Here is a 23,040-nt window from a genome sequence, read left to right on the forward strand (position 1 = left end):
AAACATGTGAAGTCTAAGAAAGTAGGTACGGCCACTTTTTTCGATGGTCCAAACCGTTCATCCGTTTGGGCACAGCATCAATAGGTCGTGCCCCAAAAATCATTTCCACAGGATGATCATAACCCTCTGATATGACCTGATATGAATATGAAGATTTCCAAAAATCATTTATGGAATCCTCTACAGATCGGAGGGTTAGGATCATCCTATGAAAATGATTTTTGGGGCACAACCTATTTACGTTGTGCCCAAACAGATGAACAGTTTGGATCATAAAAAAAAGTGGGCCGTAGCTACTTTTTTAGACTTCACGTGTTTTCATAGCCACCCATCCTATAAATTCTCATGTTTACAATACCTGGACTTCGTTAGGTACAATTTGAGGTATTTATTATTTATTTATTTATGATTTACTATTTACCGTCCTTAGTCTTCCAAGAAAGTGACATGATTCGAAATACCGAAAAAAAAAAAAAAAAAAAACAGAAAGAGTATGCACTAGTTATCATGTAACGACTCAAAAGCGTTCTCATTTCAACTCTTACCAAACCCATTGTTAGGATTTTCTTGGTAGAAAACATTCTGCATAATGATGAATTCAAGTAGAGAGATAGGAATTCCACATTATAGATGAACTATTTGTTGTTTGTTTCAAACTAAGTAAACTCACTCGGACACGGTTGATAGACGAAAGACCCAATAACTATTTATTGTTTGTTTCGAACTAAACTCACCGGGACATGGATGATAACTATTTATGGTTTTCCATTGCTAGGCGTCGATCAGGGATTGTTGGGTCCCCAGCTCGGCCCTCTAAGTGTGTGTATCTCTAACTGCTCTTTTTTCTGGTACAAAGGGGGTGGCCCAGGAAAAAGAGGTGTGAATATATTATTTCCTATAAAATAATAGGCAGCATTTGGGTCCCACAAGAGGCCATCAATGTGAAACCAACGTCCTGATTTTGTAGAACATTCGATCCGCATGTACATGGTCTTTCCCTCCATGGACATCCCAATCCCATGCTTGTAAGATAAAGGAAGGACTATAAAAATCTAACCGTTTATATTTTCATCGCAAAACTCTAAATGGGGTTTGATGATGGATCAAAGACCTAGGATCTTGCGTTCAGATCAACGGATGTCATCATGTACCAGAAACATAAGTGGGACCGAAGAAGTTTCTTTTAGGAAGGAGCCTAACAGCTCAATCTTTTAAGCCCTTTTTTCCTAACACGTCGAATTTTTTACAATGCGTCCAAAACAGACGGCCCGGTAAGAGAAATATTCCAACAAAACCATATAGTTACGGTTACATATTACTCCTCTAACGAGGGTAATCCCGTCAATTCACTAAATCCAATCCAATTTTAGGGGAGTGTATCACTGCCCCAATTTTACCGTGGGTATTTCAGTTATCAATAGGGCACGCTGCCACGTAAGACAAAGTAAAAAGACACGTGTCAAATCGTGTCTTCCTTTTCTACAGAGCACGTTGCCGCCGGGGAGTTATTTTTCCCTACACCCAAAAGTCACTCATATCCCAGCCCCGATATGGCCTTCCTCGTTCTCTCATAAATCTCCTAAATCTTCACCGTCGCCCTCTTTCTTATCCTACACCCCTCTCTACTATTTTTTCTTGTCTCTTTCTCCGTTTGATGAAAGCAACCAAAACGAAGACCAGGAGAAGTATCACAAAAAGAAGAGGTGATGGTAGAGAGAGAGAGAGAGAGAACAAAAAATGCCTCTGGTTTTTGGTAGCAGGGAGGTTACGGTGGGGCCCACGGTAGCGTACCAAGGGGATGATACGGGTGCTCCCGCGTACGTTAGAGAGGGCCAGCAGGAGAAAGAGGGTGTTGTTATCAAAGGGCTGTCGTGTATTTCTGCCTACTTGGCGCAAGGGAAGGAACGGGAAGGAGAATTGATGGAGAGGGGTGGATTGTGTTTGGACGGCTCTGATTCGGCGGAGAGCTCGTCGATCGGCGGCGGAGGAGAGAGCTCTTGTGAATCAACGGTGGATGATGATCGTGAAGTGGAACATGAAGTGCAGAGCAAATTCAAGGGTGGCTTGGTTTCTATGGAGTCTTTGGAAGAATCTCTGCCCATCAAGTTCGTTCTTTTATTTTCTTGGGAAAAAAAAAAAAATTTATAAAAAAAAAAAATGAATTTGCAAAAAAAAATAAAAAAATAAAAAAATCAGAATATTTTGATTTTCGTGAAGTTTAGGTATGTGTCTATATATTTAAATGGGTTGCATTCTATTAATTTTTTGCTAGTTGAAGTTTTTTATTGGGTATAAATTTTCAATCTCCATTATTTTGTTTAATAAAATGATAATTGAACTAGACTTTTATTTATTTTTCAGAAGAGGTTTATCGAATTTCTTCTCAGGGAAGTCCAAATCTTTTGCTAGCCTGTCTGACGTAGCATCTGTGAAAGATCTTGCAAAGCCGGACAATCCCTTCAACAAACGCAGAAGAACTCTTGTGGCTTCTAAGTCCGCTTGGTCTTCAAGAAGAACTTTTTGCAGTCCTCTCAATACTTCTATGCCTCTATTGTGCCCTGAATTCTCTTTGGAGGAAGAAGAAGAAGAAGAAGAAGAAAAAGAGCATGAAGACTCTTCATTGCCACCTTTGCCTCTCCAAGGAAGGAAATTCAAGACCTTCAAATCACCAAGGTCTTTCTCTCTCACTGATCTCACAGATGCTTGATTATCCTGATACTAAAAATAATATAAAATTTCCTCTTCTTTTTTTTTTCCTGTTATTGTGCCTTCTAAGTTCTAACATATTATAACTGACCCAATATCAGTTTTTTCTCACCTATATTTCTTTCTTGAGCTAAAATGTGATTACTTATTCTTTTTTATTTTTTCCCATTTTTTTGTAGTAGATAAGATCCTTACCCTTATCCTTTCTCCTTTTTCTTGTTGAATATTTCTCTATTTAATAAGCAATTGATTGCCTTCCAATCTTCCATGCGTTACGCTCAAATTTAACCATTTGAGCACGAAATCAACTAAAAATTAGACAATGAAACTGTGAAGGGATTTTGCAGATCTCAATTCCCTTGGGAGATAAGCATAGAATAAATGAAAAGTGGATCTTATCTGAAATACCTAGAAAATCCCAACCTATAAATATATAAACACTGGCAGCTCCTTATCTATAATGCCAGTGGGAAAGATAAGTCATAAGGAAGGGCCCATTCAATGCCTGGCATTTTGTCTCCCACTTACGTTGCCAAAATAGGTATCTTACCTTTTGTAGCACCTGCATGTCACGTGCGCTTATTACACAAGAATGAACCTAGACAGTCCGACAGTCCGATGGATAGTCCGATTCTAAGCCTTAATAGATAGGATCTAGGCACATTAGAAGGATCCATGGACATATTTTGGATCCTCTTTGTAAGATCAGAAAATTTTGATCAAGACATGGCAAAAAAAAATCTGATGTATAGTCACGATCCGAAGTCCTTTTACTAAAATATCCTCAAAATATTTCTAATATTAAGTCTTAAAGGAGGGGCATTTTCATAAAAATGAAGTAAATATTGCTTAGATTACGACTTTCCACTTTCCCCCTTTTTCTAAACATATTTTTCCCTAGTTTTTATGTGGTGTAAGGCGTTACAACTATACGGTAGGGGTGCCACCATGATATTTGATCCAACAGCAGCTCACTTTTTGAAAAGATGTTGTTGGGTCAAATATCAAGTATTTTACCCCCACTATACAAATGCCTTATTGTTGTAAGGCCTTACACTATATAATTTCTCCTTTTTTATCTTCCTTACCACAATTGATTTTTCTTCCCATAAACTTTGGCACTTACCCTCAACAATGATTAGTTACCAGAAAGTTTTATCGTCAAGCACCTTCGAACATTAGAGTTCGTTTCAACAATAAAATCAATCATCGGCTGTTATTAGATATGGTGACATTTCAAATAAAGAAAGCTGAGATTTTTTGATGTTTTGTAAGTATGACCTATTAGGACACTCTGATGGACGGTCCAATTTGAAATGGATCGTGACTGGTACACAAGAAGTAAGTTCCGAAGAACCCTCCGAAACTGATCCGACCAAATCTGATCCGACCGATAAAGGATCTGAATGGATTGTGACTAAGACATAGTTGGAACCGATCCTTGACACCCCGAATCAAGGTGAGTATAGGATGGGTTCCCTGAGAAATTAGATCCAACTGAAGAGTTTTTTTGTCCAGTTAGGAGTGAATTTTAGTGACATCGTGGGCATTGGATCAGTGGTCTTATTTAGGGAGCCTCCTTCAAGGTCGTATCACGGCCCTTATTGGTAACCTCCCTTCCAATGCTCCCGTCGTGTATTTCACTGTAAATATCTCATCAATATTTTATATGATACGTGAGCGTATGATATATGGGTGTGTATTTTAGGGGAACATAAAAAAAAGAAAAAAGAAAAGAAAAAGAAATTGAGCTTTATTTATTTGAGGGATTTGCAGGGGACATTTTGCAATAGGGGAGTGATAAATCGACTCCCCATGTGTCTTTCTCTCTCCTCTAGGTTAGAGAAAGAAAGAGGAGAGAGATAGAAACATGGGGAGTCGATTCATCCATTTAGGAAGTCGATTTATCACTGCCCTTTGCAAAAAGGCATCTCACAGCTGGCTGTTGCTCGAGAGAGCACACAGTTTCACTTTTCAGCAGATTTTGTCTTATTCATTTAATTCATCCGAGGTCAGTGCAAAATGCCTTTGTGCAAAAGTCCCTAGCAAATCCCCTATTTTGTTGATCAAATCCTTTCATTCTGTTTTTGGCCCCCACTGGTGATAGACTCTGCCCCAAAAATCTATTCTTCGTCTATTTTAGGAGGTCATCTATTTTACCTATCTCATGTTTGTTTCGGATTTTGAGAACCGATTGTGTGTCCAAAACTGATTATTGGATTCAATTTTACATTTAAATTTAAGTACAACAATGAGATTTGGACACACAATCAGTTCTCAAAATCCAAAACAAGAAGAGCGTAAGTGAAGGTTATGATCACCTTATAAGTAAAAGGACCCTATCCGTTTAACAGGTTTGTGGCCTGTTAAAATGCTAATGGTAGCCTGTTGAACTCCGATTGATGGATGATCTCTATCACCGATTGTTAGCCGATTGTGACACAAGATGAACCTGGATTTGGTGAATTGAAGTTGGTCTTGGGTGTAAAAGGACTCCCATTTATTGAGCAAGCATATGATGAGAACTGAGAATATACTGAGATGCTCAAGTTGTTGGGGTCGGGCCTGAAGCCGGCCTGTGCCGGGCCTCAATTTAGAAATGAAGGGAGAGATGGTTTATTGGTGCCTAAATTGGTGTTTTTATTTTATGGCTCTAGTACGACATTTATCATGTTACTGATCTGATATGATATATGTCATTTTATAGGACTCTTTATCATATGACTTCTATATTATGAAAGAGTAAGTTATATGATGCCTGACCGTAAGTTATAAAGGGCGGAGAGAGAAAACCATCTCTCCCTTCATTTTTAATCCAAGACCCTTTTTCTGACTTTTCCTGCACCAAGTTTTGTCTCTACCTGCCCTTTACATTCTGACGGTCGGGCATCGTATAATTTCTCTTATGACAGATATTTTTAAGTCGGTTTATTTAGATGTATTATTAATTTCATGTGAATTTGGATTTTACATTATATCACTGTATTTGTTTTTTGTTAAATGATAACCCCTTTGCAGTTAGTTATAGATACACTGTAGCTGGTTGTCCCAGGTGATGAAAAGGGGCGCATTTATCATTTCCCTTGTTTTTCTCTGGGGTTTCTAGAAAGAAGTCCTCGTAATCCTTCTGTATTATACTAAGAATGAGCGATGCTTGGTCGAACACAGCCTCATTCTAATATAATGAGGCACGCCCAGTACAACATAGAGGGCCCCACTGTGAATGATCTGAATTGTCCATTTGATGGGCCTTGCTTTCGATTTCCTATAGCCCTAAAGGCACGCCAGTCACGCCAATCATTGAATTCTAATAAATTTCTTTGTTTTCAAGGGCATGTTTGGCAAACAGTAAAAAAAAAATCATGAAATCCCTGATTACCTAGTGTGGTAATGGAGCAAAAGGGTGGGATTTCGAGAGATTTGAGGCGTGGTGTGAGAGTAAAGCACGATAAGGTACTAGAAGATAGGGAAGAAGAAATATCTATTCTGAACAGTTTTTTTTCTCCGTTTTCTAACCCCATCTCATACTATCTTCACTCAGTTCCGTCTCAAATCTCACTCTCACCAGCCCTCTATGCTCATCTCTTAAGCTGTTTTAACAGGGATTCCATGAGAATTTGTTTTCATGGTTGCCAAGCATGCCCTGAATGTGTTGCCTAGAACTAGATTTTGATTATTCATGTTCAAATAGGAAGCAATAGAGCGATTTGACACAAATTTTTTTTGCCATAGGAGTGTAAACGGTATTCAATAAACATACATTTAGAATAAACCATGATCACACAGTCAAAATGATCTAATCAAAATCAATATTATAGATAGATTTAATTGTGCAAATAAACCACAAAGGAAAGATTGAGAGCTTTTCTCGATTGGGCGAGGGAGTGATCGGTCGGGTTGGATCTTCTACTGCCTCTGTGGTTTGCCTGATGGGGGAGATCTCCTTTCGTCATTGTAGATGATAGCAAAGACCACCCCTTATTTATAGAAAAATACCTCTTTGACTTGCACCCACAATAGGACGCTTATTGACTTAATACATTAAACCAACTACATTATCTAGACCTATTTGGTGTAGTTGATTGGGCTACACTAATCATTCATGTCACAATAGGTATGAGTTGTGTTAATTAGCATCATACCCTTTGCTAATCACTTTGGTCGATGGATAACTAGTAATTTCAATCTTAATATCATTCTTGAATCTAGATTGTCGAGATCAATAATTGCCCACATAAAATCTTACAAGGGAATCCAAATCAAGACATCAGATGGTCGAAAAGGTCACACCCCCTCCCCCCACGCCACCCCGTGTGGTTCGTGCCTTAATCTATTTTAGTAAGGTTGCCCCCAACCAAAGCACTTTTCTATAACAACGTTCTCTCTTATATAGAAATTGCAACTACGCCACTATTGTTTACATAATTCTCAATATAAACACCTATCTAAGGAGGCATAATCTTTAGAATAGGGTTCCATCTGGTTATATTTCAGGGAAGAAAAATGTAATTAAGCCTCTACTTTTCACATATTCTCAATAAACCAAGTAACATTGGGGTGGATGTTTGGAACAATGCTCAAACAAGCACAACCTTCTCAAAAAAAAAGCTCAAACAAGCACTTCTTTGTACCATTTCTTCGATAGATATTTATGACATGTTTAGCTGCATTGAAAAAAATTCCTGAATTAAAAATTTTCCATTTCTCTTGACCCATTCTTTAGGTAAGCCACACTATAACTACGAATTTTTTCTAGGAAAAATTTCAAAAGGAATTTTTTTTTTCCGCAGAGTAAAACATTTCGTGAGTCATACTTTGTAAAAGGTTTTTTGTATCACCATGCCTGATTACCTAGACAAGAACCCAAATAATCATCGTTAAGATTTGATAATAATGATCAACCTTGGGTCCTACATCGTATATATTTGTGGTCAGAAGCATTGATTTAGTGAATCTCTACGTAACCCAACCCTGCTCTGATGCTTACATGCACGCCCCATTTGTAAGATTCGCACCTACAAAAATCAACAATTTTGCTTCCTTTTGCAAGAGTACAGGGTTAGCAGAGCGGCATTTCAGGTTAACAAAAAGAGTTGCTGGCGTGCGTTAGGCGCTTTCACCTAATGCACCTTAAGACTCCTTATTTAATCCATGTTTTAGAGTATCCAATTATAGCAGGACCAGCTAAAATGTGTCAAGACTTATGGTTTCATACAAGTTCAATGAATTTGATTATGTACATATGGCATGCATTAGGCCTAGAGTGACCTTTCTTTTTTTACTTTTTTTTATTCTTTTCCTTGTTTTTGTTTGTGTAAAAAAAAAAAAAAAAAATCATTGGATTTAGACAATACTATAGTTGGGTTTATTAAATTTTCTTTTTAAGAAAATCCTACACAGAAAAGCTTGCTTTAGGGCTGTGCCCCAAACAACCCTCCTAATATTTCCATGTGTACCAAAAGTACAAGTTTGCTTTAAGAGATTTTAAAGGTTTTCCTACACTTAAACTGCTAACAACATTATAATATGACATGTAATGATATATTGGTTGCTAAAATATAGTTGTTTATTATGTAAGGTATTTAAATGGATTTGCTAGCCAATTTCGCGAGCTTCTGCATGTGAGAACAACCACATCGGTTGATTTTTTTGGCCGATTTTGTCTTATTCATTTAATTCATATGAGGTGGCTGTTCTCATATGAGAAATCCAACTGCCAACTGCGAAGCAATTCCCAAATTTAAATTTATAAGCTTTCTGATTACATTATGAAATTTTATGATAGTGAATATAAGTTACTACAAGAAATTTAATTTATTTGAGGTAAAATCATTACAAAAAGTTGAGATGGCCGAGTTGGTCTAAGGCGCCAGATTAAGGTTCTGGTCCGAAAGGGCGTGGGTTCAAATCCCACTCTCAACATTTTTGTATTCTTTTTCGCTTTTCCCCTCTGTTTTTTATGATCCTCTGTAGATTTATTTTATGCTATATGTGACTGTTGCCTCCATGTTTCCACTGCAACCATCATTTGAAATTTGAAAATATCTTCTCTACTAGAAAATGCCCCTCATTTATTCTCTTATTGCTTTCTTTATCTCCATGTCCTTCTGAGTTTCCTTTTTTTTTTTCCCTCGAAATGCAGGCATTTCTTGAGCTTCAGGGTTGCATGATAGAGATCACTTGCATGATAGAGATCACTGGAAAATTGAAGCAGGTTTGCACCTTATTCATTGAACAGACTGTATAGGGTTAATCTGTGGTGATTATGTTTGCAATTCATTGCAAGCTTTCCATAATTCTTCATATATGAAAATAAAAATAGTTCTTTGGAGAACTTGTGCTTATTAAGCTTGTGTCATATTTTTCTTCTGTTATACAATTATGGTTTTGATTTCTATATACCTGATTTTACTGGCCTGTTTTTGTTTCCCGTGCTGCTGTTATCGGCTTGAACATAATTTATATCATCTGAAGTAGAAACTTCCCCAAATCAAGGCTAATGCTTCTGGATCCATGATTTATTGAGGCACCACTTTCTTGAAATAGGGATCTTAGTAGTTACAAGCATGGTTTAAAATTTCGGTTTCAGTACCGGTTTCGGACCCTGGAATTTCGAAATTTCGACCGAAATCCGGTACCATAAACAAAATGGTATTTCATTCAATATTAAATTTCGGTAAAATATTAAAATAATAATAAAAAAAGGTTTTTTTGGTTTAAATTTTGGGCAAAATCGAAATTTCGACCGAAATTCCAGATTTCGGTCAAAAATTTCGGTCGAAATTTAAAACCATGGTTACAAGTATTAAATGGACATGAACTCACTTTTGACTTCAAATGACTTCCATGCCTCCAAACCTCTTCCTTTTCGTACATCTCTTACATCCCATCAGCCCATTTCTCCTCATATTTACTGCTAATTACTATCTCTTCATATTTCCCTAAAAGCTCTTCCCTTCCTCATTACCTTCCCACAGAAACTCTATTTTAAATTATCTCTAATACCCTACTCTTTGGAATTCCAAAGAGAAACATATGATTCTTGGTTACTTGTGTAAACCCAATGTACCATGTCCTACACACAACGAATATAGACAAAAAAAAGGGCCGCCCAGTGCATGAGGACGTGAGTCTTATAGATATTGTTATAAATTTCCTATTATTCTCATCTGCTAAGTTAAATCTAGTTAAGTGTCATGGAGTTTTTATATGGTGTAAGGCCTTACAACAATACAGTAGGGGTACCACCCTTGATATTTGATCCAACAGCAGCTCATCATTTTCTCTCTCTAGCATTAGTTGTGAATCTATTGGATTCTTTGTGTGATCATTCAATTCTCTTGCAATTTTTCTTTTTTTTTTTGTGTGTGTGGATTTCTAGTAGTTCACTTGCATCGAGAATTGGTATTTGAGCAAGTTCTATTTGTGAAATTGTTCGAGGATTCATGATCGTAGAGAAGAAGTCTATTGATCTGCATGAAAGGATTGATCAATTGGAGCAAGCTCATGGGTGTTTTAGAGGCTAGATTGACGCATGTCGGTTGTTGATTCTTCGCGTGGATAGAAATTCTAGATTAACGATGGTGTTGACGAGGAAGCAATGAGAAGTACAAGGTGGCTACCGATCAACACAGAAGAGATCACTAAATCTATAATGGTTGTAGGTTTTCAACCCTCTTTGTTTTTTACCAAGGCCTTTTTTGCCTTCTTTTCTTTTTTTAACCAGCTCTTTGAATTTAGGGAGACTCACATGGCATTTTGTGGGATCTATTTCTTAATTTTCATTTAATTTTTTTCTTTATTTTTTACACATGTATTTGAACCTTTAAAGAGGCGTATACCTTTAAAGTTCTTAATTTTGAATTAGGACTTTTTATGATAAAGTCATGTAAAATCTATACTTTTAAGGTCTTTTAAATCTCAAATCCATCTTTTAATTTCAAGAGACATAGGTTCTCTTAAATCTCTTAATCTATAATGGGTTAAAGCAAGCTCTTAGACCATGGTCTGACAAGATTCATCGAGCTCTTAGAAACAATGGATATAGGAGATGCAAATCAGATTACTCGTCAGTTATCATTCATCAAGCACACACTGTCGGGCATGGTCTTGATCCTATCATATGTAGATGATCTCTCATTACAGGGAGTGACAATGTCAATATCTAAAATCTCAAAAACAGTAAGAAGAAAACTTTTGATATGGACTACTTGTGAAAGTTGAGTTACTTTATTGAAGTTAGAGTTACTCTGTGAAACTTGAGTTACTTTATTGAAGTTGATGTTGAATACTTGAATGGTCAACGAATAATTGGCGACTATCTCAAAGAAATTACGCCTTAGATATGCTTAATCGGTTCAGCATGATGAGCTTCAAACCTGATGATATTACTCTTGTTTACAATAAGAAGTTCAGTGGAAGAGTGTAACAAAATCAAGGACCCGCACATCTATGGAAGCATGGTAGGAGCTCTGCAATATTTTATCCTGATTGGACCATATTAACAAATGACAGTGAACTGAGTCGGCTAATATCTACATGACCCTAGAAAGAACATCTACAAGTTGTAAAATGCATCGTAAGATGCATCAAGGGAACTATGGACCATGGTCTATTTTGCAAATTTTCTCATAGAAGTCAATTAAGGCTTATGACTATTCTAACTCAGACTGGGCTGGAAATCCTGACACTTGCAGATCGGTTATAGGATACTGCATAATAATGATTGATTGTCTGATCTCATAATGCAATATGAAACAGAGGAAGTTTGCGAGATCTAGTTGTTGAAGCCGAGTATAGAGCCATGACCTCAACTACATCAAACTTAATTGGCTCAGGCATCTTCTCCAGGAGCTTCACTTGAGATCAAGCACTCATTTCGTCTATTGTGATAATCCAAGCATCATCAAGATGTATCGAAATATGGTTTTCCATGCAATGGCCAAATACATTTAGATCAACTATCACTTCATCAGAGGAGATTAATGATAATAGGTTAGTCGAACAGATTAATGATTTCTTCACTAAAGGACACTGCTGATTATCATCACTACTTGAGAAAATCTTAGCATATTTCTTAGTACAAGTTATGTGGAGGAGAAGTGTTAGGACTTAGGAGTAGTGATTTAGTTATTGGGGTATTCTGGTCATCTTGACCAAACCCCCATACATTGCAAATTGTAATGAATTTCATTTATGGTGAATGAATTGGATTTTTGTGCTCCATAAGTTTCACTCCTCTGCATCTCTTTATACTCTCGACTCGTTAAATCTTTCAATTACTTATAAAGCATTCACAGCAAAAAACCTGCTTACTGAATCTTACACCAATTGGTATAAGAATTTGCCCCCACTTGTTTTGACTTTTTAGGAGGTGGTGGGGCTAAGTCCTGATAAGAGTGATAAACTTTGGTGAGTGCTAAGATTTGTCACATGGATTCCATTCCTGATCATTTCTGTTCTAGCATGTACTTGTTTTGCTAATTCTTTGGAATTATACTTCGAAGTATCATTTCAATACTTTTGTTGTTGCTTCTCTTCTGGAAACTAATATAATAACTCTTATAATAAATGTAAGATCCCACATCAGAAAGGGAGATGGTTGTGGTGAGCATGGGTATGTCCTAGGAAGGGTAGGTAGAGTGTTCAATAGTAAAGCAGTTGTTGGTTTTGACTATATGTCTATATACATAGCATTTATATAATTAAACATGTATGTGGTATCTAAGAGTAGTATTTTGTATAAAAGCTATGTTGTACTTATGTAATTGGTTATGTAAGGAGATTTCCTGAATTTTTTTTACACTCTTTTATTGTGTTTGTTTTGCATGCCATAATAGTCTTGTAGCCTTGTTATCTGTAAAACTGTTAGCTTAAGGGAATTTGGGGAGACCTAAAAAGGGTCGAGCGCAGAGAGTTTGGTTTGGCCACGTGGCCTTGTCGGGCAAACTGCCTTATTTTACTTTTGATTATGTTATCTTTCTTGTTAAGCTCTCTCTCTAAATTGATGTTGGAGTTCAAATTTTAAAAGAATGGATTTGATTAAAATTAATATTATTGGAGCCTTAAAAATATCTTTTGAGTTTTATCTTGTTCCTTTTTGTGTTAGCGATTCGGATTTTGAAAAAAAATCCAGGTCATTACAATAAATGATGTTTTGAATGCCTTTCATCAAAGTGATAATATGCTGGATTCAAGTTGACAACTCTTCATTGTATCAATTGTGAAGAGTTGGCTGACCCTTACTTCTGCTTCAGGTTCAGAATCAGATGGGTAATAAAGAAGGGGAAAAGATACGTGCTTTCCCTAACGCTGGAGGAACTACAACAGTTAACAGATGACACAAACACGAATAAATCAATTGGTATGGATGTAGACAAAAATTTATTTCAATAAAATTTTTTGTTTCTTCACCATTTTGCTCGTTCTGTATTAGAATGACCATTTTACTCATACTGCATTAAAATGACCTTTTTTTTTGTTCATTTTGCATTATAATGACCATTATAATTCTGCATTAGAATGACCATTTTGGGCACATTATGGATGGCCCTAATGGTATGGATCTAAGAAAATAAATAAAGCAAAGTGGGTCATGTGGTTGGAATCTGATTCTCATGAATTCCATTCTCCTCTTTCCTTCATTTTTCTTCTTATTCTCTCCTCTTCTCTTCTTCCTCACAAATTGGGTGATCCTGGTTTTTCCTTTTCCTTTTTACTTTAACAGAGACAATATTATTCTAAAACTTGTGTAAATATAAAATATAAAAGAAAAAAAAAAAAAAAAACTTCTAACAAGCTTGCCCGATTTTAAGGTCTATTCTGATTTTCGCCGTTGTCCCCTTTCTGTGAATCACCCCAAGTTTCTGTTCTCAAACAAGCTTGTTGACAACCTTTTTCATTATCAAGAACATCATCTGAGTGCATTTCTGCGAGAAAATATGTAGGTAAAAGGGAGGAGGAAGGGATTGGGAAAGCCATCCTTGTTATCCACCGGGGTCCGATATGAGACCATGCACCCATGCTGTGTAAATCCTATAGTAATAGTAGAGTGAGCCTAGATTTCATGGCACACTACATGTCATGAACCAAGTTCCACGGCCATTGTTATGGCAATACAAGCTAGAGGTTTTGACATGTCCTGTGGGGTTTGAGTTGCCTTTGGTAGACTATGTATATGATAAGAAATAATTGGTTCATGGAAATAATGAGGGAACATGTAAGAGATGAAAATTAAAACAGAAAAAAATAGAAACTAAAAAAAGAACAAATAGAAATCCAGCTTAGCATATTTGCGAAAGAGGGAGATTCTTATTATTGATTACTGTGCTCTCTGCATATGGTGACAGAGTAGTGTTAATGAATTCAAACATGGATTATAAGTTTTCATGATTTCGGTCAGATCAACTAATTGTTCTTAGCGATAACTTATATTAGTGAACAAATTATAATCTAAACCTTGTGGGTCCTAACTGATACAAGAAGCTTTGTGCTTCTGCAGTTGAACATGTGCAAAAACTTTTGCCTATTATAAGGATTACATTGATTCGTGAACAGAAGGTGATTGACCATCCATGTTAGATTGTACAGATGTCTCATTCAAATGTATGCACTGGTGTATATGGGTTACAAAAATCATGTCAATTGTTGTATGATCTGTAGAATTGATGCATTTTCTTATTGCATTTGCATTCACTATTCTACATGGACAAGATAATTCCTAGCAATATCGTTATATTGACATAGGATGCATCTTTCCCTTTGTTGTATGATCTCCATTGCTGGAACCAGAATTTTCTGCTCAAAGAAATCTAAAACCAATTTATAGTGCAACTCAGAAATTGCTTCAATATTCATAAGTTAAATGTGTTTCTTTTCTTGATGGCCAGGTTTGTTTTGGAGCCGAAATCTGTCCTAGTGAGAGAGCAGGAACAGAAGCTCAAGGATAGTGAGACTGCTCTAGCTTCATTGCAGGTCTCCTTTGTTTCTTTCTTGTTTTACCTTTCAGTTTCCATTCACCATTCAATTCTAAGATTGTGCTGTGATTCTGTCACAAATATCTCCCAAATATCTCCGACATTTTGATAAAACCACAAAATCCTGAAATAATACCGAAAATTTAAAAATATATTGCGATATTTTCATTTACCACAATAATATTGCTATAATATCACTGTATTTTTACAATATCTTTTTCTTAATTTGTATTTATTTTTATCATTTTTTCGATATAAACCCTAAAAAAATCAATATATCTCGAGATTTTCCCTTGCCGAGAAATTCCTGAGAACAATATTTATGACTTAGCAGTGTGCTTTTACTTGCTTTCACCGCAGACCTCCAAGGAATATTTAGAGAAGCAGTTGGCCGAGGTTGAGAACAATCTGAGAGAGTTATTACAGCAAGATCCGGGTATAGCCCGTCAGATCATATCGATGACCGTGATGTAGATTATCCTTCATTTCCAAAGATTACTGGTTTTCTATTAATAGAATTGGAATTTTCCTAGTCATATTATTATCGCGAAACAAACAGTTTTTCGTATCATTTCTTCCTGTTATCAAAATTCAGTGCTCTTGTGATTATTATATTTTTTTGGTTATGGAACTTGGCAATTGCGGATTTTTAATGTTACAAAAATATTCCTCATGAATATACATAAATGAATGAAATTTTAAAGGGGAATTTCTGTATATTGGCCCCTTCATTTGTATCTAAAACGCTCGGTCGGCTTTTGTGGCGACGTCTGGGTCACGATCCAAAATAATTTGGACGTTAGGATATGGATCCAATGGACACGATTTGGATCCAGCTGTGGTGGCCAAATCCTCTCCCTTGATAAATGTTTGGATCCTTTGGATGGTCCATTGACACCCCTACTCTTATTATCAGCTCAGGAAATCTTCCACAATATCTGCGGTGGATCATTTGGTAATTTGATCCACCGCTGAGGCATGCCCGTGATATTGCAATAAATGAGCAGATACGCCCGTATATATTACAGTACATAAAAACTTCTTGCGAATATTGCCGCAATACTCCAATATCACGCTTATATAGACAGATATTGCATATCAGCCGTAGAGATTTTTCTCCAGATTCTCTAGATTTTGGGCGATTTTAGTCATATTTTTTTCCCACTGGAAGATTTTCTTTGTTCTCTTCATATGTCTCCCCTGATATCTTTGAATTGGTTTGAAGGGAAAATGCTATAGTCAAATACGAAAAGAAAGAATGAGAAAAGGACTCATGATTGGTCCCACTAAGCTGGGTCACTTTACTGATTTTTAGCCATACATATGATCTGGGGCCGATTTATAATCTCGTGTCCCATCAGGATCTATGGTAATCAATGGCCACTTGATTCAAATGGGGATTTTACCAATGAACGCTGAGTGTCCTCATTTGCCGTTGAATCTGTGCGAAGCTCCTTAGCATTGTGACATTTTAGACTTATATTATAGGTCAACGGTCAACTCTGGCTTTTGTGTTGGAATTCCAGAGAGAGAGAGAGATTTAGTATTTTTTTTCTTCTTAGCAGACACCCATGCATCTTGTTTTCTGTGCTAAGAGATTAAAGGGTCTAATCTTAAACTATATTATAGTAATTTCGTCGACATTTAACCCTCCATCCCCTCCCCCTCACATGCACAAAAACACAAAAAACGCGTCTTGTATCTTCTCTACTCATTTTTATACAATTCCTCCCCTCTTGGTTCTCTCTTCCTTAGTCCTTATCTAGCAATCCCCATCTGGGTCTCTCTCCCTCTCTCAAAAGACAAAGAGTTTATATAGAAAGAATACAGATAGAAGAAGAATAGTACTCCATTTTTTCCATAAACTTCATCAGTTCCTCATTCTCTCAACAACAAAAATGATCAGAGGCAAGGACTTCTATGACGTTCTCGCGGCCATTGTTCCCCTCTACGTGGCCATGATCCTTGCCTACGGCTCCGTCCGGTGGTGGAAGATCTTCACCCCCGACCAGTGCTCCGGCATCAACCGCTTTGTCGCAGTCTTCGCCGTCCCCCTCCTATCTTTCCACTTCATCTCCTCCAATAACCCCTATGCCATGAACTTTCGCTTCATCGCCGCGGACTCCCTCCAAAAGGTTGTCATCCTCTCTGCCCTATTCCTATGGCAAACCTTCTCAAAAAAAGGCAACTTAGATTGGGTTATCACTTTATTTTCGCTCTCTACACTTCCAAACACTCTTGTCATGGGAATTCCACTCCTCAAGGCCATGTATGGTGACTTTTCGGGGACTCTCATGGTCCAAATTGTTGTGTTACAAAGTGTAATTTGGTACACCCTCATGCTATTCATGTTTGAATACCGCGGGGCAAAGGCCTTAATCACCGAGCAATTCCCCGACACCGCTGGTTCCATCACTTCCTTCAGGGTGGAGTCCGATGTATTGTCACTCAACGGTCTAGAGCCACTAGAAACCGATACGGAGATTGGCGATGATGGGAAGCTCCATGTGATTGTTAGAAAGTCTAGTTCTTCAAGGTCCATTATATCTTCCTACAACAAATCCCATGGACTTAATTCTATAACTTCCATGACACCAAGAGCATCGAATCTCACCGGGGTGGAAATTTACTCCTTGCAATCTTCGAGAGAGCCAACGCCAAGGGCCTCAAGCTTCAATCAGACGGACTTTTATGCAATGTTTGCGAGTAAAATGCCGAGTCCTCGACATGGGTACGGAGGCAATGCCTCTTCGGGTGGTGGGGACGTGTACTCGATGCATTCTTCAAAGGGGGTGACGCCGAGAACTTCGAATTTTGAAGAGGAAATGGCGAGGTTTGGGAAGCAGAAGGGAGGGAGGAGTATGAGTACTGACTTCATGAATGGATCTTCGTACCCGCCTTTGAATCGTATGTTGTCATGTACAGCGAGTAGTAATGGTAGTAAGAAAAAGGAAGGAGGGAATGGTACTAACAAGGAACTCCACATGTTTGTATGGAGTTCCAGTGCGTCTCCAGTATCTGAAAGGAACCCGAGGCAAGCGGTTAATAGAGCTGCTTCTACTGATTTTGCGACCTTGGAAGCTTCTAAGGCTGTCCTCCAACAAGAGATTACTTCTTCAAAAGGTATAAGATTATCGTCTCCCTTGTTTTAGTCTCTCTCTCTCTCTCTCTCTCTCTCTCTCTCATATTATTTAATAGGGATCTTTACCTATTAATTGCTACTATGTAAAATACATACGGTTTAGTCATCAAGATCATGATTTTTTTTGAAATGGTAAAAATGTATTAAAAGAGGGAAAAACCACGACCAAGGTCGATAGTACAAAAGAAGAGAGAAAGTAAAGGGAAAAATTATACAAAGGTATATCACGGGGTAAGAAATTAAGTCAAAAGATCTCCAAGGATGCTCTGCTAACATGATCCCGCCCTAATCGGTCAGCCTCGCTATTCATCCATCGACGGACTTGCTGAAAATGGATAGGGTGACCTTCAACATGGTCTCGAATTTCATCGAACAAATCTACGAATTGCCGCAGATGCGGTCATCAAGATCATGATTCACCAATAAATTTTTAACTTCTTGAAAAATATATCCAATAAGTCCCTAATAGCTACCTATGTTTACATTAGATACTAAACTTTTTCTTCAGCAAAATATTCTAGTAAGTCTATTTTATTTTATTTTTTTGTATCAATCGGCAATTATTTTTAATATGAAAAAATGCCAAGGAAAACTATTTTGGGAAAAAAATATATGATTTTAAAAGTGATAATGTTGGTTTTTTTTTTTTTTTTTTTTCTGAACAGTATGTTGGGTGATGTATTTATGGAACTTTTGATTTTTTTTTCTTCAAAAAGTTAACTTTCTAGCCATTTCATAACCTTCAATGACTAATTGGGCCTAATCCTAATTTTCATGCAACCATATGTGCTTTTCCAAATGGCCTTTCTTCTTGTTGTTTGTTAAATAGCATTGATCTTTCAGGTGCAGGTTTTCATCAATCCAGTACAAATGCTAGTCCTGTTACGAAAAATGTAGAAGATAATGACCATGAAATAGAGGAAGGCTGCCGGAGCCCTAGAAAATTTCCGGCTGCAACAGGATCGCCTTTCTTGGTTCAGAAGAAGGCCGACGTGCTAGGTGGAGGAGAGAGGATGCTCGGTGGCACACATCAGATGCCCCCCACAAGTGTCATGACAAGGCTTATACTGATCATGGTTTGGAGGAAGCTCATTCGAAATCCTAATACCTATTCCAGTCTCATCGGACTTGTATGGTCGCTCATATCTTACAGGTATCCAACCCTAAAATCACACTGTAATTAGGGTTTCGCTGACCTTCACCATGGGTCCCTCCCCACCTAGTTGGGCTCTAGTTTGAAACACAAAGCAATTGATTTAAGAGAATCAACAATGCAAAGAAGGGAAATGATCCTACCTTTTTTTTTTACAAATAGACTGTATTTCTATAGTAATTAAAGTAAGAGGTTTCTAGCCCAAGTTGCATATTTTTAAGCAGCCCCCATAATTTCACTATAAATTTCTTTTTTCTTATTTCATAACTAACTCATCTGATTAACCAATGATAACTCCATCTTCATTAATTTCCAGGTGGAATATCAACATGCCGACGATAGTGCAAGGATCGATATCAATTCTATCGGATGCCGGGTTGGGGATGGCTATGTTCAGTCTAGGTATTTATCAACACATGATGGGATACTTGGCAAACATTTAGGCCCTATTTGTTTTGGATTTTTAGAATAGATTTTGAGTCCAAAACTGATTATTCGACTCAAAATTGCATTTAATTTGAGTCCAATATTCAGTTTTTGACTCAAAATCCAAAACAAATGAGGCCTAAATGAATTAAACTTGTTAATCAATAGAAGATAGTGTTTAATGTACATCTTATAATCAACAGGTCTGTTCATGGCTCTTCAACCAAAACTCATAGCATGTGGAAAATCCGTGGCAGCATTTTCAATGGCAGTTAGGTTTCTAACGGGTCCGGCTGTAATAGCGGCAACTTCCATTGCCATCGGTATTCGCGGAGTGCTTTTGCACGTTGCGATTGTTCAGGTGCATCATAATTCACTGTGGACCTTAAGTTCTTCATAAACAAAACCCTTAAACTTATAAGTCCTTTGTCTGAGGAGAACTTTAACACATTGATATTGTTCCAAGTGCATCATAACTCTAGCTATAAACCCTAAATCCCAAATCCTAATCTCATTATAAACCCTAAACCCTAAATCCTAATCTTATTATAAACAGACCATAAACCTTAATTATTACAAATAAAACCCTAAACCCTAACCCTAATCTCATTATAAACAAAACCCTTAAATCTAAGTATTACAAATAGAACCCTAAACTCCAAACCCTAACCTCATTATTAACAATACCATTAAACGTAATTATTTGATTTGTTGTTGGCAGGCAGCTCTTCCTCAAGGGATTGTCCCCTTTGTATTTGCAAAGGAGTATAATCTTCATGCAGACATACTTAGTACAGCGTAAGTTAAAAATCAAAACCCTTTCTCGTGAATTTTTCATCTGTAGAAAAAATAACTCACGAACAAAATGTTGTGTTTTGCAGGGTTATTTTTGGTATGCTTATTGCCCTACCGATAACGATAATCTACTACATTCTTCTTGGACTTTAGCTAGTTTGAGAGGAGGAGAATACAAGAAGGGAAAACATATACAATATTGAAGAGAAGGTGAGTACATGAGAAGTAACATGATCTAAAATGCAAGAATGCCATGGGATTCAGTGTACAACACATAGGAGTTATCTTCTTCTGCATGTGAAGGTTGGGGTATGAAAATGCCAATGCTTCAAATTTTTATATGTTTTTTTTTTTTTTAATTTTTTATCTGAGGCAGAATGCATGTGTTCACATTTTAGTAAAGGGTTGTACTTCAAAGTAAAATTCAAACCAAAGGAGAAATGAAAAGTTGAAATTTATTGGGTTATATTGATGCCTCGGCGCAATGGTCAGGTTGTTCGATTGTGACCTGATGGTCATGGGTTCGAGACACGGAAACAACCTCTCTGCAAAGCAGGGGTAAGACTACGTACATCTAGCTAGCCCTCCCCAGACCCACAATGGCGGAAGCCTCGGGCACTGAGCCTCCCTTTTTTTTATATTTATGTCTTCCTGTCACCCCCACACCCTATAGCACAGTTTTAAAACTCCCTCGCTTTATTGTTGACCCACCTGATTCGACTCCCTTTACCCAGCCCAAGTTCATATCCAAGTCCATGGTTTGCCTTAGAAAATCAACTGAAATTCCTTAAACACTCCCTATTTAAGATCATATCAATATGAGTACTTAGCCGTATCAATTGAGTAATTGATTTTGCCGCACCAAGTCGACTGGAATTTGCCTTAGCAATCTGGCTTGCATTCGCATAGTGAAATACGTACTACCAGAAAAATGAATAAGGAAATGCTCTTTCTCCAATGTTGAAATTTCAATTATTTTTTGATTGGGCTTGCATGAGATGTTTTGGGTGAAGGAAGGTTATTATTCAAAGTTGAAATGATGGGGGTGAAATGGGTTCTTTTTTTCCTCATCTTTTCCTTCCTATAGCAAAATGTGATGTAATTTTTTATTGATTGTGCTTGTGATTGGTTGTGTAAGAAAGGGTTGAGTGTAGAAGTAACTTCTAAGCTTCCTAATGCTTATGATAATGGGTGATAGAATTAAAAAACAAAATTAGATTTGTTTAAATAATAAGATTAATTAGAACTAAAATAGTAAAATGGCATGTGTCATGCACATGAAAGACAGGGTATGAATGGGGCTGCAAATTTGAAATTTAAGAGATATATGCATTAGGAAGTAAACTCCATTAATTTAATGGGTGGCTGCATTTGGGAATAAGCAATATGAATACGATAAATGCCTCTTGTTCTTGTTGGTAAGAAGCATCCCTCTATTGACAGGATGCAGTCTCATTGTTGTCAACTTTCAATCTGCCTACACGAATTATATATGTAACTCCTTTGAAAAAGGGAATTGTGTCGCACTCCCTTCTTTTTATAAGGGCACTTAATAGCCATTTATGGGCAGTTACCATTCCCAAAAGCCCATCACTAGCCATAAATAATTGTTTAGGAAATGATACGAAGGCACGAACGTGTTCGGGACTGTCCTGAACAAGCCCTCGTAAAGTTGTCATGTTTTCTGAAGTAGGGGAATTTAGTCATTTTAGAAGAAGATAAGGGTGTTCTTATCAAAATGGTTGGTGGCTTTTTTTATACAAAAGGTGTAAGTCCACAGCAGAAGGTGTTTCTGCGGATGGTCTGTTGCATGTGAGAGCAGCCACCTCGGGAATGAAGACAAAATCTGTTGAAAAGTGAGCCTGTGTGGCTGCTCCCACATGCAACATATATACCATCTGCGAAATGCCTTTTGTGATGGAGCTAGCAAACCCCCTAATAATAATATAGGAGATATTTACCCCCGCTTAGTTTGATAGATGCACCCTTATCTTTATTTACTTTTTTTGGTTGGGTGCTGTAATTCCCAAAAGGAAGATAAAGGTGAAATGATATAGTACTAGGATAAGCACTTACATAAGTTAGATGAGATTTGACGAGACACAATCTGATTAGGCCAATCACGCCATATTAAGTTGAACCTAATTCTTCATCCAAAGGCTTGGATTGACATATCCTATATAGATCACACTCACCTTACGGTCCTGACCATCCGATCAAAGAACTTAAGTGTGGGCCATTGCTCAACTGTGATTTAATCATCTACTCGATCAGAAGCCACCTATCAAATGGTAAGGATCATCCAATTCTGCTGCTGCTTTTTTCCTTTTATCCATAGCATCTCCATGGTGGGGCCCATTGATAAATAGTCAAAAAAACATTGTAATGCCCAATCAGGAGGTCTCATTGGATTCAAGAAGTACTCCAATGAGGCATAGGTTAGAATGATTCTCCATGGCATTAGAATAATTAAGGATAGAGATTTGGACAGGCTAATAGTGGAGGGTGAGTCCTTAGTGGGGTGTGTATCCCAACTAAGAGTGTCTCATCTTAGCTCAATCTGACATTATCATCCAAACAGTGGAGATAAAAATAAAATAGATTCCATCGTGGGGAGGCCAAATCCAAAAGAGCTTCCCTTGGAGTTGCACATGTAAAACCTCATTCACCTCTGCAAAACTCCATTTAAGAAAACGAGTTTGAAGAATTTCTGTAAGGGAAAAAGCCGACATCATGGGAGGAGATAAACGAATCCAAGAGACATCAAAAGCTAGCGAATCTGAACAAAACCCTTTAATTATCATACACTCAATCTATCTCCTTTGTTTTATATCTAAATTAAT

General features: G+C 37.3%; 2 protein-coding genes, 1 non-coding gene and 1 pseudogene across 4 annotated transcripts; all 4 read left to right on the forward strand.

Annotated features, from left to right (window-relative positions):
* The first annotated feature begins 1,486 nt into the window (after window positions 1-1,486).
* On the forward strand, window positions 1,487-2,821 carry LOC143851458 (uncharacterized). The gene is made up of 2 exons (XM_077360908.1): window positions 1,487-2,105; window positions 2,362-2,821. The coding sequence occupies exons 1-2, from the start codon at window positions 1,738-1,740 to the stop codon at window positions 2,705-2,707; spliced, it is 714 nt and encodes a 237-aa protein (XP_077217023.1). The 5' UTR covers window positions 1,487-1,737; the 3' UTR covers window positions 2,708-2,821.
* A 5,726-nt stretch (window positions 2,822-8,547) lies between these two features.
* TRNAL-AAG (transfer RNA leucine (anticodon AAG)) lies at window positions 8,548-8,628 on the forward strand. Its single transcript has one exon. It is a non-coding gene; the product is annotated as a tRNA-Leu (tRNA).
* A 124-nt stretch (window positions 8,629-8,752) lies between these two features.
* On the forward strand, window positions 8,753-15,382 carry LOC143849569 (prefoldin subunit 1-like; annotated as a pseudogene). The gene is made up of 6 exons (XR_013235720.1): window positions 8,753-8,920; window positions 12,963-13,069; window positions 14,207-14,265; window positions 14,452-14,471; window positions 14,595-14,679; window positions 15,042-15,382. The product of XR_013235720.1 is annotated as a prefoldin subunit 1-like (transcript).
* A 1,197-nt stretch (window positions 15,383-16,579) lies between these two features.
* EIR1 (Auxin efflux carrier family protein) lies at window positions 16,580-20,548 on the forward strand. The gene is made up of 6 exons (XM_077360431.1): window positions 16,580-17,804; window positions 18,673-18,976; window positions 19,293-19,378; window positions 19,606-19,763; window positions 20,124-20,200; window positions 20,284-20,548. The coding sequence occupies exons 1-6, from the start codon at window positions 16,580-16,582 to the stop codon at window positions 20,348-20,350; spliced, it is 1,917 nt and encodes a 638-aa protein (XP_077216546.1). The 3' UTR covers window positions 20,351-20,548.
* Window positions 20,549-23,040: the final 2,492 nt, after the last annotated feature.

The sequence above is a fragment of the Tasmannia lanceolata genome, unplaced genomic scaffold, assembly GCF_043159265.1.
Source record: "Tasmannia lanceolata isolate RefF3 unplaced genomic scaffold, GAP_Taslan_0.1 ptg000018l, whole genome shotgun sequence".
NCBI lineage: Eukaryota > Viridiplantae > Streptophyta > Magnoliopsida > Canellales > Winteraceae > Tasmannia > Tasmannia lanceolata.